General features: G+C 37.5%; 1 protein-coding gene across 9 annotated transcripts in view; it reads right to left on the minus strand.

The window, feature by feature from the left end:
• Positions 1–13,693, minus strand: part of ADAMTSL1 (ADAMTS like 1) — a 953,154-nt gene that overhangs the window by 216,745 nt on the left and 722,716 nt on the right. For all 9 annotated transcript variants that reach the window (XR_009051238.1, XR_009051237.1, XM_057720944.1 and 6 more), the window contains 3 exons: positions 10,820–10,870; positions 6,171–6,375; positions 4,677–4,824 (listed from right to left, as the gene is read on the minus strand). Coding sequence is in view for 7 of the 9 variants with exons in the window: in XM_057720944.1 (XP_057576927.1) it covers positions 4,677–4,824; positions 6,171–6,375; positions 10,820–10,870 (404 nt within the window). In the remaining 2 variants the exon portion in view is untranslated. The remainder of the gene's footprint in view (positions 1–4,676; positions 4,825–6,170; positions 6,376–10,819; positions 10,871–13,693) is intronic.

The following is a 13,693-nucleotide window of genomic DNA, read 5'->3' on the forward strand; positions in this document are numbered from 1 at the left end:
ATTATTTGTAGACTTTTTAATCATGGCCATTCTGACTAGTGTAAGGCAATACCTCATTGTAGTTTTGATTTGCATTTCTCTAAATAATTAGTGATGTTAAGCATCTTTTCATGTGCCTGTATATCTTCTTTGGGGAAATGTCTACTTAAGTCTTCTGCCCATTTGTTGACTGGGTTGTTTGCTTTTTTTGATATTAAGCTATATGAACTGTCTGTATATTTTGGAAATTAATCCCTTGTGGGTAGCAGCACTTGCAAATATTTTTTCCCAGTCCATAGGTTGTCTTTTTGTTCTGTTAATGGTGTCCTTTGCTGTGCAAAAGCTTTTAAGTTTAATTAGGTCCTATTTGTTTATTTTTATTTCTATTATTCTGGGAGATGGATCCAAAAAAAATTGTTATGATTTATGTCAAAGAGTGCTCTGCTTATGTTTTCCTCTAGGAGTTTTATAGAATCTGGTTTTACATTTACGACTTTAATTCATTTTGAGTTTATTGCTGTATATGGTGTTAGGGAGTGTTCTAATTTCATTCTTTTACATGTAGCTGTCCAGTTTTCCTAGCACCACTTATTGAAGAAACTGTCTTTTCTCCATTGTATATTCTTGCCTCCTTTGTCATAGGTTAATTGATCATAAGTGCATGGGTTTATTTCTGGGCTTTCTATCCTGTTCTGCTGATCTGCTGATCTGTACATCTGTTTTTGTGCCAGTACTATACTCTTTTGATGACTGTAGCTTTGTAGTGTAGTCTGAAGTCAGGGAGCCTGATTCTTCTAACTCCGTTCTTCTTTCTCAAGATTGTTTTGGCTGTTTGGGGTCTTTTGTGTATCCATATGAATTTAAAAATTTTCTGTTCTAGTTCTGTGAAAAATGCCATTTGTAATTTGATAGTGGTTGCACTGAATCTGTGGATTGCCTTTGGTAGTATGGTCATTTTAAGAATAATTATTCTTCCAATCAAGGAACATGGTATATCTTTCTGTTTGTGTTGTCTCTAATTTCTTTCATCAGCATGTTATAGTTCTCAGAGTATAGGTCTTTTGCCTTGTTAAGTTGGTTTATTCCTAGGTATTTTATTCTTTTTGATGTGATGGTAAATGGAATTGTTTCCTTAATTTCTCTTTCTGATATTTTGTTATTAGTGTATATAAATACAACAGATTTCTGTTTATTAATTTTGTAGCCAGCAAATTTACCAAATTCATTGATGAGCTTTAGTAGTCTTCTGGTAGCATCTTTAGGATTTTCTATGTATAGCATCATGTCATCTGGAAGCAGTAACAGTTTTACTTCTTCTTTTTCAATTTGGATTCCTTTTATTTTTTTTTTTCTTCTCTGATTGCTGTGGCTAGGACTTCCAAAACTATGTTAAATAAAACTGGCGAGAGTGGGCATCCTTGTCTTGTTCCTGATCTTTGAGGAAATGCTTTCAGCTTTTCACTGTTATGATGTTAGCTGTGGGCTTGTCATATATAGGCTTTATTATGTTGAGGTATGCTACCACTGTGCCCACTTTATGAAGAGTTTTTATCATAAATGGATGTTGAATTTTATCAAAAGCTTTTTCTACATCTTTTGAGATGATTATATAGTTTCTATTCTTCATTAATGTGGTGTATCCCACTGATTGATTTGCAGATACTGAAAGATCCTTGAATGTCTGAGATAATCCCATTTGATCATGGTGTATGATTAGTTTAATGTATTGTTGGATTTGGTTTGCTAGTATTCTGTTGAGGATTTCTGCATCTATGTTCATTGGAGATATTGGTCTGTAATTTTCTTTTTTTCTTTTTCTTTTTGGTGGTCAGGCTGTAATTTTCTTTTTTGTGTGATATATTTGTCTAGTTTTGGTATCAGGTTGATGGTGGCCTCATAGAATGAGTTTGGAAGTGTTCCTCCCTCTGCAATTTTTTGGAAAACTTTAGAAGGATAGGTGTTAACTCTTCTCTAAATGTTTGGTACAATTCACCCATGAAGCCATCTGGTCCTGAACTTCTGCTTGTTGGGAGTTTTTTAAATCACAGTTTCAATTTCAGTACTTCTGATTGGTCTGTTCATATTTTCTCCTTCTTCCTGGATAAGTCTTGGGAGATTGTACCTTTCTAAGAATTTGTCCATTTCTTCTGGATTGTCCATTTTCTTAGTGTATAGTGGCTCATAGTAATCTCTTATGATCTTTTGTATTTCTGTGGTGTTGTTTGTAATATCCTTTTTCATTTCTGATTTTATTGATTTGGGCCCTCTCCCCTTTTTTTTTTTTTTTTTTGATGAGTCTCACTGCCTCATTTTAAACAGCAAGCAATGTGGATAGTAAATCACACATATATTTCTATAATATCTCTATAATATCTCCTTCCAAGCAAATATATCTGATATTTTTCAGCAACAGTCTTCCATTAACTTTCTGACCCAAGAGAGAATTATTATCAATACATAGTGCTTAAAAACAATGTGCAACTCATTGATGAGTTTAGTAAAGTAGCAGGATACAAAATTAATGCACAGAAATCTCTTGCATTCCTATACACTAACAACGGAAGAGCAGAAAGAGAAATTAAGGAAACTCTCCCATTCACCATTGCAACCAAAAGAATAAAATACCTAGGAATAAACCTGCCTAAGGAGGCAAAAGATCTGTATGCAGAAAACTTTAAGACATTGATGAAAGAAATCAAAGATGACCTAAACAGATGGAGGGATATACCATGTTCCTGGATTGGAAGAATCAACATCGTGAAAATGACTGTACTACCCAAAGCAATTTACAGATTTAATGCAATCCCGATCAGATTACCAATGGCATTTTTCACAGAACTAGAGCAAGAAATCTTACGATTTGTATGGAAACGCAAAAGACCCCGAATAGCCAAAGCAATCTTGAGAAGGAAAAATGGAGTTGGTGGAATCAGGCTTCCTGACTTCAAACTATACTACAAGGCCATAGTGATCAAGACAGTATGGTACTGGCACAAAAATAGAAAGGAAGATCAATGGAACAGAATAGAGAACTCAGAAGTAAGCCCAAACACATATGGGCACCTTATCTTTGACAAAGGAGGCACGAGTATACAATGGAAAAAAGACAGCCTCTTCAATAAGTGGTGCTGGGAAAATTGGACAGCAACATGTCAAAGAATGAAATTAGAACACTTCCTAACACCATACACAAAAATAAACTCCAAATGGATTAAAGACCTACATGTAAGGCCAGACACTATCAAACTCCTAGAGGAAAACATAGGCAGAACACTCTTTGACATACATCAAAGCAACATCCTTTTTGACCCACCTCCTAGAATCATGGAAATAAAATCAAGAATAAACGAATGGGACCTCATGAAACTTAAAAGCTTTTGCACAGCAAAAGAAACCATAAATAAGACTAAAAGGCAACCCTCAGAATGGGAAAAAATAATTGCCTATGAAACAACGGACAAAGGATTAACCTCCAAAATATACAAGCAGCTCATGCAGCTTCATACCAAAAAAGCAAATAACCCAATCCACAAATGGGCAGAAGACCTAAATAGACATTTCTCCAAAGAAGACATACAGATGGCCAACACACACATGAAAAGATGCTCAACATCACTCATCATCAGAGAAATGCAAGTCAAAGCCACAATGAGGTATCACCTCACACCAATCAGAATGGCCATCATCACAAAGTCTGGAAACAACAAATGTTGGAGAGGGTGTGGAGAAAAGGGAACTCTCCTGCACTGTTGGTGGGACTGTAAGTTGGTACAGCCACTATGGAAAACAATTTGGAGGTTCCTTCAAAAACTACAAATAGAACTACCATATGATCCAGTAATCCCACTCCTGGGCATATACCCAAAGAAAACCATAATCCCAAAAGAAACTTGTACCATAATGTTTATTGCAGCACTCTTTACAATAGCCAGGACATGGAAGCAACCTAAATGCCCATCAACAAATGAATGGATACAGAAGATGTGGCATATATATACAATGGAATATTACTCAGCTATAAAAAGGGATGAGATGGAGCTATATGTAATGAGGTGGATAGAACTACAATCTGTCATACAGAGTGAAGTAAGTCAGAAAGAGAAAGACAAATATTGTATGCTAACTCACATATACGGAATCTAAAAATGGTACTGATGAACTCAGTGACAAGAACAGGGAAGCAGATACAGGGAATGGACTGGAGAACTTGAGGTATGGGAGGGGGCGGGGGGTGAAGGGGAAACTGAGAAGAAGCGGGAGAGTAGTACAGACATATATATACTACCAACTGTAAAATAGTCAGTGGGAAGTTGTTGTATAACAAAGGGAGTCCAACTCGAGGATGGAAGATGCCTTAGAGGACTGGGGCAGGGAGGGTGGGGGGGAATCGAGGGGGGGGCGTCAAGGAAGGGAGGGAATATGGGGATATGTGTATAAAAACAGTTGATTGAACCTGGTGTACCCCCCAAAAAAATAAAATAAAATAATAATTAAAAAAAAAAAAAAAAAACAACAATGTGCAAGCAAAACCATTTGAAAGATTTTTAGAAAGAGTTAAGTCCATTTAGTAAAGTCTAAGTTACAAAGAATAGTTACTAAGAACATTTAGGATACTTAATAATATTCTAAGGAGTTGAAAACAGCACTGAACATATACAACAATGACAAGACTGGTTACAGAGCCCCTGTCAAGTTACCTTTGGGCTTATAGCAGGGAGTGGGTATGATGCATTCCTCTTTTATGTGGGGCTTGGTTTTGGGGCTACAGCCTCCGGTATGCATTCCCCGATGGTCGATGCAGAGGACCACACGGTACCTGAGGCCCTGCCCACACGTCACTGTGCACTGGAAAGAGAACGCAAGAAAGGAGACTCATAGGCAAAGCCTTGTTTACTTTTCTTCATTTCCCACCTGAGACTTTTTAAAGGGCTGCTTTTACAGAAGGACTCCTGGTGGCTTTATACCACTTCTTACTAGTCATAGGATCTTTGGTCTATCTGGCTATTTCAGGGTGAAGCTGGCTGAACATGAATTAACTTGCAATTTCTTAGCTTTGGATTAGTCAGTCAGCCTTTCTTAAGCACCCACTGTATGTAAAGTCCCAAACCAAGTAGCAAAAAGAAGGAGAAAAGAAATTGTAGAGTGTGTCCAGTTTTGATTACCAAGATTGTATGTTAATTTTGTTTAGTCATTTTGCTAAAGCTTGTTAGGTCCAAAGTATGGGAAATGCCAGCTCCCATGTGGACATTAAAATTTTTTTAACTTCCATCATAGCTAATTTATATTGCCGTATGGCTGATCCAATTGATTATAGTGACATGGAAAAAAACGTTGAAAGGAACTGATTCAATGGCCAGATATAGACAGCACCTCCAGTGGTTCTACATGCCTGGGAGCAAGTCTAGATAGAGACATCACAGCTCTGATCTGCAGCCACAAAGCCACAAGGCTAAGTGAATAGCCATTTGCCATCTCTGTGGCTGAGGGCACATCCTTCCATCTCATCTTTCCATCTCCTTTGCCATTTCACACCTTTTTGCACTAGCAGCCGGGAGCCCCCAGATAACATTTTATGCTTAAGCTACTGCAGTGGCTTCGCTAATGTCTACACCGTTTTGGTTTTAATTAATCCCACTTCGCTTCCATTCTAATTATGTTGCTATTTTCATTTCATCTTTTTTTTTTCAATGAATAGTATACATCATTTTCATCTTAATCCACTGAAGGCACTTTTTTGGACATAGACAAAATATAAGAAATAAAAAATGAAACCAAACTTTAGGTCTACTGAGCTCGACCATCACAACAGTTTAGACAGCTTCAGGCTCAGTCATTCAGCCTCAGTTATTCTTGACAGACACTTGCCTCCCCTTGCCATTTAAGGGAATGTTATGGGGAGCGACAGAGATTTCTTGAAGTAACTTGAAGAAAGATGTTTGAATACACACACACATACACACACACACACACACACACACACACACATATATATTTTTTCTTTTCTACTCATTTACTTTTGACTGTGCTCGATTCGGTTCAGGGCAAGACTACTCCAGGGGCTAAACGAACAGGCTTCTAGACCCGTCCAGAGAAGAAGTGGGGAGCTGCATAGGGTGGGCGGTGGGGTCATGATGAGGAGAGGGAAGAGTGGACTTACTCTCCTAATGAACAAAGAAAGAAGGCACAGTTACCGGAGACCACTCCTGTGCCAGCCATTTAGGGCAGTCAAAAATGTTGCAGGGCTGCACGATGGGCATCTTAGGGGTGTACATGCATTTCCACTCTTCCACTGAGGTGACATGCCCCTGGATGTCCTCCTCCACACAGGAAACTGCCCGGCTCTGAATGCCGCCCCCACACGAGGAGGAGCACGCGGTCCACGGGGTGGCCTCCCACCTACAGAAGCAAGGGGAGTCATCAGGGCAGACACGCACACTGCCCACCTCCTCAGTGAGCTTTCCCACCAACCCCTTCCCAGTGCCCATTGGGGCAATCAGGTACTGAGAGGCTATACTCCAGAGAACCAAAAGCCAGCTACCGCCTGAAATCTGAGTCAGAGAGGATTCAATGCTGGCAAAAGTGCCCTGGAAACCTCGAAGCTCTACACAAACAAAAGAAATTACTCTTTGAGAGTCACGATCTACAAGGATAACTATGGGGTCTGTAACCTACTCAAAAGAGGGCTGTTCAGTCCTTCTTCTTAGAGTTTCAATATATATTCTGCGTGTGTGTGTGTATAATATTTATATTATTTTATATTTTATAAATATATTTGCATCTATCTAATATCTATAATATCTATCTAAATATCTATCTCAAGACTAAAACTGGTTAATCAGTTAACACTTATAGTTTGTACCTGGGCTAATACTTTTCATTTTCAATGCAACACTGGATACTTTTACATGAGAAGCTCATGAAAGATCAAGGTAAACCAAACACACTTTCTCCCTTGCTTCTGTAGTCATCAGTGTTGGGACTACATGGATTCAGCATAATTCTGATGTTCAGACTGTACCGTCATTAAGTAACCAAAGTGTTAATATAGGCATTCTCTACTTGTTCCCTAGATGCTGCAGGGAGCCAGGTAACTGACAGCACTCCCCCAAGAAAGAACACCTGGAATTGTGATGAAGTTTGGCTTTGGTTCAAAGGCTGATGGCACTGGAATCTATAGATACAGTAAAGTAAGGGAAATAATAACAATATTGTCAACAGCATTTAAGAGAATTGCATTGATTTTTCAATTCTCTACACAGTGGGACCAGAGGTGGAGAGATATCTTTGCCCGATTCTTTTCTCTCTTCCTGTAGGTTTAGAGAATGTTGTATTTTTAAAAATAGAAACTAGGGACTGGGCTTGTTTTTCTTGCATGTATAGTCTGCTTGTTCATGAGGACTGCTAAGGAACTCTAAGATTTCTCTTAGAATTATGAGAGATATTTTAATGAGAGAAAAACAAAATGCCAGCAGGTTGATCCACTTGAATAGTTAAATTTAAAAATACCACACAGGCATACTGTGGAGATGTGAATTATTCTCTAGGTGGGATTTCATGTGTATTGTGAGCCTGTCTTCTACTTTGCATGAGTCTGGATAATGTGTGCTTCCCAGTTACAGAGAATTTTCCTCCACATTTTCTCGATACTGTTCAAGTCTAGGCAACAACTGTTATCTCCACTGCCAACAGCCTAAACATACTGCCAAATACAATATTTCCCTATGCATATTTCCCCAGGAGACACACGGGAAATTGTTATTATGGGGAAACTGAGGCTCTCTGTTTAGCCCTTTGGAGACTCTCTGTTCTCTTCAAGAGGAAGAAGCAACTCTGTAGAGAGTTTCTCTTCCAAAAGGGTAAGACTAATTCTCATTTGTCTCCATGTAAATCTCTAGAGAGCTGGAGGTGGATAACAGGTCTGACTCAGACTGAAATTGGGCTGAATGTATAAGCACAAATTTGCATTAGACTCGATTTGACAGTGAACTGGGAATATGCTTTTGAATGGAAATTTAATCTCTTAAAACATTAAGATGCCATAAAAAGAGCACATTTTCTAATTGGTACTCTAACATCCCTAAACTGGACCCTTCTAAAGAGAGAGTGATTAATTTCTGTCTCAATATTTGGATCTGATCCATGGTGTAATTTCATAAACAGTAATAAGTATCCTTTTAAATGTCAGTGATCATGGAAAGACAAATGGTTCGAGTATTATTCCAAGTATTTATAGTATGGTTCCAGCATTCAACAATAGTTCTATGTGTGAAAAATTATAATGTGAATTCTTGCATAATAATAGGATTATGTGGAATTTCAAAGCAAAACATCTTGTTGCTTTAAAGGATGTATAAGAAAAGTTCAGAGAGGGAGTCAGTTAGGATATCTTAAAACAGGGACCAGGTAAGTACTTGCAAAAAAAATATACCCAAGAATCTTGCCCTGGAGGAATAAGAGATGAGTTCATATATTTTAACTCCTTTGGCTTTTAAATTTTTAGGTACACAGTATATTTAGTTTAAGAAATTCTCAAAATCAAGGATTATGTGGACAAGTTGCATATATTAATTATAAATAAAGATAATTCATCAGACTATTTTCTTATATTCAGATACGTGTTATAGTCGAAGACTGAAAGCAAGAAAAAACAATCTAAAAATTCATTGATTGTGTTAATGTTGTGTTTTGTATCTACACTTGTGGTCTTAAACCCATTTAAATAATTTCAGTAAGTAAAGCCTTCTGCCTTGATCAGTAAGTAGCTGCCCTCTGACAACCATTTTTGAGCCTTAATTCTTCTTAAGAAATGAAAACATACTTGTAGAAATAGCTTCCACTTACTAAAGCTTTATCAATAAAGCAGAATATCTAACTTTAGAATTAGTTTAGTATCAGAAGTGCACGGGGTAAGAAATATAGTCTGTTTATTTGCTAGTTGTCTTTTCTTATTGTGATGCAGGAACAGGCCAAAGTGTGCAGAAGACAGGATGCAAACAAATATCAAGGTGGTTCGTCTCAATCTATCATTGAGAATATGGAGCTTTAGGCACTTGGGGGAAATCCAAACATATAAGAAATCAAGTTTAACCTAAGACAGGTGTTAGTCACACCAGACAAAGATAAACAAGAGAGATCATAGATATGAAAGAAACTGAGGAGTGCCGCTACAGGAAAAACATCAACTTGATGTTCTCACCCCTGACACCCAACTGTGCCTTCATCTCAAAATACACAGCCTTCACACAACCAGATACACGTGTCCTATGAATACTTATTCTACAGATACAGGAATTAAAATCAAATAAAATCTTGGTTCCGTTAAACTAATCTTTTTATATTTTCATTCCATTTTTTTTTTTCACGTTTGGTTCTGGATCAAACCAGCAAAAGGGTACCTCAGCAGCATCCTAAAGTCATTCATTGTCTTCATCAATATAGTCATCGGAACGTGGGAGGGAGCTGATGAATGAAGTAACTTCTTAGTGGAAGAACTTAAAAAAAACCCAAACAATTATATACAGTGTTAATCAAGTGCCTCTTTCTATATGCTACCACTAGAATGGTGAAAAGTGAGTTCTGTGCCAGTCACTGGAACTATTTAAGTAGAGGCTGGATGACAACTTGTATTGGTTTCTACATGTGCATGAGTGTGTGTGTGTGTGTGTGTGTGTAATATGTCGGAATGCATCTGTAGTAAATACACAAATATGAATATCTGTGGAAATACATGTGTTCACATATGTGTGGTGAATGGGTGTGATTATTGGGGGAGAGTGGGCGAATGAAGTATCCCTGGGGAGCTAGACGAAAAGACCTCAAGGTCCTCTTTTTGTATTTCAATTCACTAAGTATTTGAAGATTTTCAGTCAAACTTTGCTTTATTTTACAGTTCAGAATCAAATTATTTTCTGGGCTTTGTTTAGTTTGATATTGCGCAAACCACCATGGATCATTTCCAATTATTTGTGATCTGATTTAAACCTTGGGTTCTAAACAGAAGCTGACTCCCTGAAGTCCAAATGAGCAAAGAGAACAGAGCAAAGGTCTTGCTTAGCACAGTGGTGGCTTCAAACCGAAAGCTAATTTCTGCTCTCTGGGGAGCTGTTTCCAATGTGGCAAGCGATACACTCAGTAGCTCGCGTATTTTTCAGCTTCTCCAGTTTTCTTACGAATATATTAATAAAGAGAACAAGTTCTTTTAAAAGTTCCTCAATCACTTTAATGACTTTTTCTAGTTTTAAAAAATACCACACTTTAAAAAAGTAGCATAGTGCGTGGAATTTTGTGTTTTGGAAAAAAAACAAAAAAAACTCCCCTCCCCACCAAATGTTCTGAACAATAAGGATATGAAAAAACTGCCTCTTTGCATTTAATTATAACTTCTTTGAAACAAAAAAAAGCATATTCAAAGCCTCTATGCAGAGTAATACCACATCTGGAATTCCACATTTGTGGTATTGGATAATAATTCAGGCAGTGTTTGTTTAACAGTTAGCAACAGTGCTTTAATGACTAGGGTCATATTGCAGAGGAAACATAAAAAAGGACAAAGGGAGTGAAAGAAAGACATAACATAAACCCATACACTGTATCTAATCAGAGTGAATTACTATGTCCACTGCAATGTAATCGGATCGTATCTTAAAATGGTTTTTGAATGACAAGCTAACAGTCTGAGCAGACCAGTGTTATTCAAAAGCAGAGCTCAGGATGGGTTGCAAAACATACTATCTACCATCTCATTTTTACAGGAAAACACAAAATCTATGATATTTATATATATAAAAGAAGCAGAAGACCGATTTACTAATTCTAGCATCAGGATGATGGATTTACGTACCGAGGAAGGGGATGGTAGAGGTCATAAGGCATGATCTGCTTGTATCCGTCACTGTTAGGAACAATAATGCCAACCCTCTGAGTAGAAGGTACACACAATAAAATAAACACTAAATGATTACATTATACATTTTTTAGACAAATGCAAAATAACATTAATAAATTGTTTTTAAAAAACAACACTAAAACAGTTCAAAATCTTTATGCTAGCATCCGTTTGAGGATGGGGCAAGTTCTTTGAAAGGGCACCGTTTACTGCAATTAGTTCTCTGATCCAAGCAGGAAATACCAGTGGAAAGGGTGGTGGCAAGAAAACTTGGCGCCTCATCATCAACTATGACACAATAAGCTGGTAAATGCTCTTTAATCTCCCCAATTATACATCCTATGAGGTCATCATTACCATCATTATTAATGTTACTTCCAGATGCTCACCAAGCAGTTTTATAGTTACTGTCTCACTTCTGATGAAAGGGAGAGCTATGCATGAGAGTATGTAACTGGGAACTGACAACACTATGTAGCATGCATTAGCAAACAGGTAATGTACTCTTGGCAGATCTGAGGATTTCAGTAAAATCTGGAAAGTAGCCATTTGGTTACTTTATAAAGAAAAGGGAAACTAGTGAATATAGTAGGCAACTATCAACAAAAGCGTATTCCCTACCAAAATAAAGGTAGGGCGATTAAAATGAGATGCTAAAGATGAAAGATCTTTTTTGTGTGGTCTATAAAATGTGATATGGCGTTAACTGCTGTTATAGTGGTGGTTGTGATTCTTTTGACTGTTGTTAGTATATCTGGTGCCCTGGGAAACCTGTGAGATTTAGAGATAAAGACTAAAGGAGCCGTAAGAAATGACATTTTAGGCTGTATTGTTAATGGATTCACAAGAAATGATATTATAGGCTGTGTGAGAGTCCCCAGAGGTCTTTAGCACCCCAATAAAGTACACTAACCTACCTCACTGATTTCAAGTAAAGCCTCCAATTGGCAAGACTTTCTTCTTGCTGAGTTCCCTAGCCTCTGGGAGATTTATGACTCGTGAATCTCAGATAGAAGGGCTAGTACAACAGACTCTCCATCAAGAGTAGCAGACAGAGAGAGCTCAATTCACGGATGTCATGTATTTGCTGGGGCAAAGCATGGTAGGTCATGAGCAGAAGATGCTTATTTTACCACTGGCAAATGACAGCACGTCCCTCTGTTGAATACTGAAGGAACTCATGTTTTCTCTTCTGGGATGAATGGACAAGTATATATTATATATCCGTATTCAATACAAATGTTTGTGTTTATATTTAAATAAATACATTGACTCACTTTGATCCCATCCTCTGATATAGGATGATATAGTACGTTCTTTTTATATGGCTAGTAAACCTGAGCTTTTGGGTAGAAAGAGGAAGCAAGGTATACTGTGGAACAGAAAGATAAAAAATAGCACTGGCTGAACATCATGCCAGATAAGGAGGAAAGAGGGAGTAATAAAAAGGGTGGTTCCTGAAGAAATTACTGAAAGGTTAGGTAGAAATGAGAGAAATTAAATTTGAAAGAAAATGGGAACCAAATCTTTGAATATAGATTTCCCTTCCCAGGAGGTACAAACATTGGAGTACTAATTTACTTGTTTATCTTACATGACTAAATTTTCTTCATTTATTTGTATGACTAAAGGTATTCATTTATATCACTAAATTTTCCTGGTGTACATATGCGTGTGACCCTTCATTAAAAATGTTCATGAAAACGGATGCTGCCTTTTGAGGAAGCTCAAAATCCCGTAGCTCTAACAAACACAAGAATGGGGTGAATATTAAGATTAAACTTTTCTCCCTGTCTCTCCAAGATAGAGAAACTTCCTATTCTTTTCTGCCTTCTTCCGACAAGAAATCGGATATGAAAGGTTAATCCTGTCTTTTGTTAGAATCACATGATCTCTTTCCAATATTTCTTCTGCCCAGTAATTAAGGAAGTTTTCTTTCTAAAAGAACTATATTTGATAGAATTCCAACCTTCCCAAGTTCTTCTAATAACTTTGGTAGTTAACTAAGGAATATATAGAACTAACTTTACAGTTATATTTTAGCTAACCCTAGCATCTTTACTCATGTCTACCTCCAGACCTAAATGCAGAAATGCGTATCACTGCCTTAGCTCCTGAAAAAATTTATAGCTATGATTTGTCATTCTCAATATTTGAACGAACTGTTACAGATCTCTGCCAACTGATTTATCAGCTGATGATATTTAAAATGGAGGCAGTAATATTGAAGGAGACAGGCTAGAAGAAAAGAAGGGGAATAAAAGAGGGAGTTACAGAACTCAAGATGTTGGGCTTTGCACTGGACTGATTTAGAAATTATGTTTTTGTTTGAACAAGGAGCTTTAAACCTGGATTCAGCAAAACTATAGCTGTATTTGTCTTTCTATGGCATAGGTCATGGTGAAGACTCATAAAATGACTCTATGGCACCTGTGAAAACAGAAAGATATCAAAACAATGGTGCTCTGTCCAGTCCTGTTAATGCATATTCATGTGCATGGGCTCTGCTCTCTCTTGGGGTTCATGCCATGGTCCTGGCCTTTCACCACACTGTCACAGAGGGGCAGGCAGTGCTGCCTAGACTTAACTTTCTATTGCTTCCTTTTCAGACACTTAATCGTTTTCTTAGGCAAAGTGTATCTATTGAAGAATGATGGAAAAAGATGTCGTGTAGAGACTTTAAAGTTCTTTCCATGTTTAGGTCTTGATTTTTCTGTGCATGTGTGTGCATGCATGTGTATGTGTGCATTCAGACGTGTCTGAATACACAGGGAGTGGGGAAGGAGGCATGATCACAAAGGGAAAATGTAATAAACAGTTGATTTGGGA

Source organism: Hippopotamus amphibius, chromosome 2, assembly GCF_030028045.1.
Source record: "Hippopotamus amphibius kiboko isolate mHipAmp2 chromosome 2, mHipAmp2.hap2, whole genome shotgun sequence".
In the NCBI taxonomy this organism is placed as follows: Eukaryota; Metazoa; Chordata; class Mammalia; order Artiodactyla; family Hippopotamidae; genus Hippopotamus; species Hippopotamus amphibius.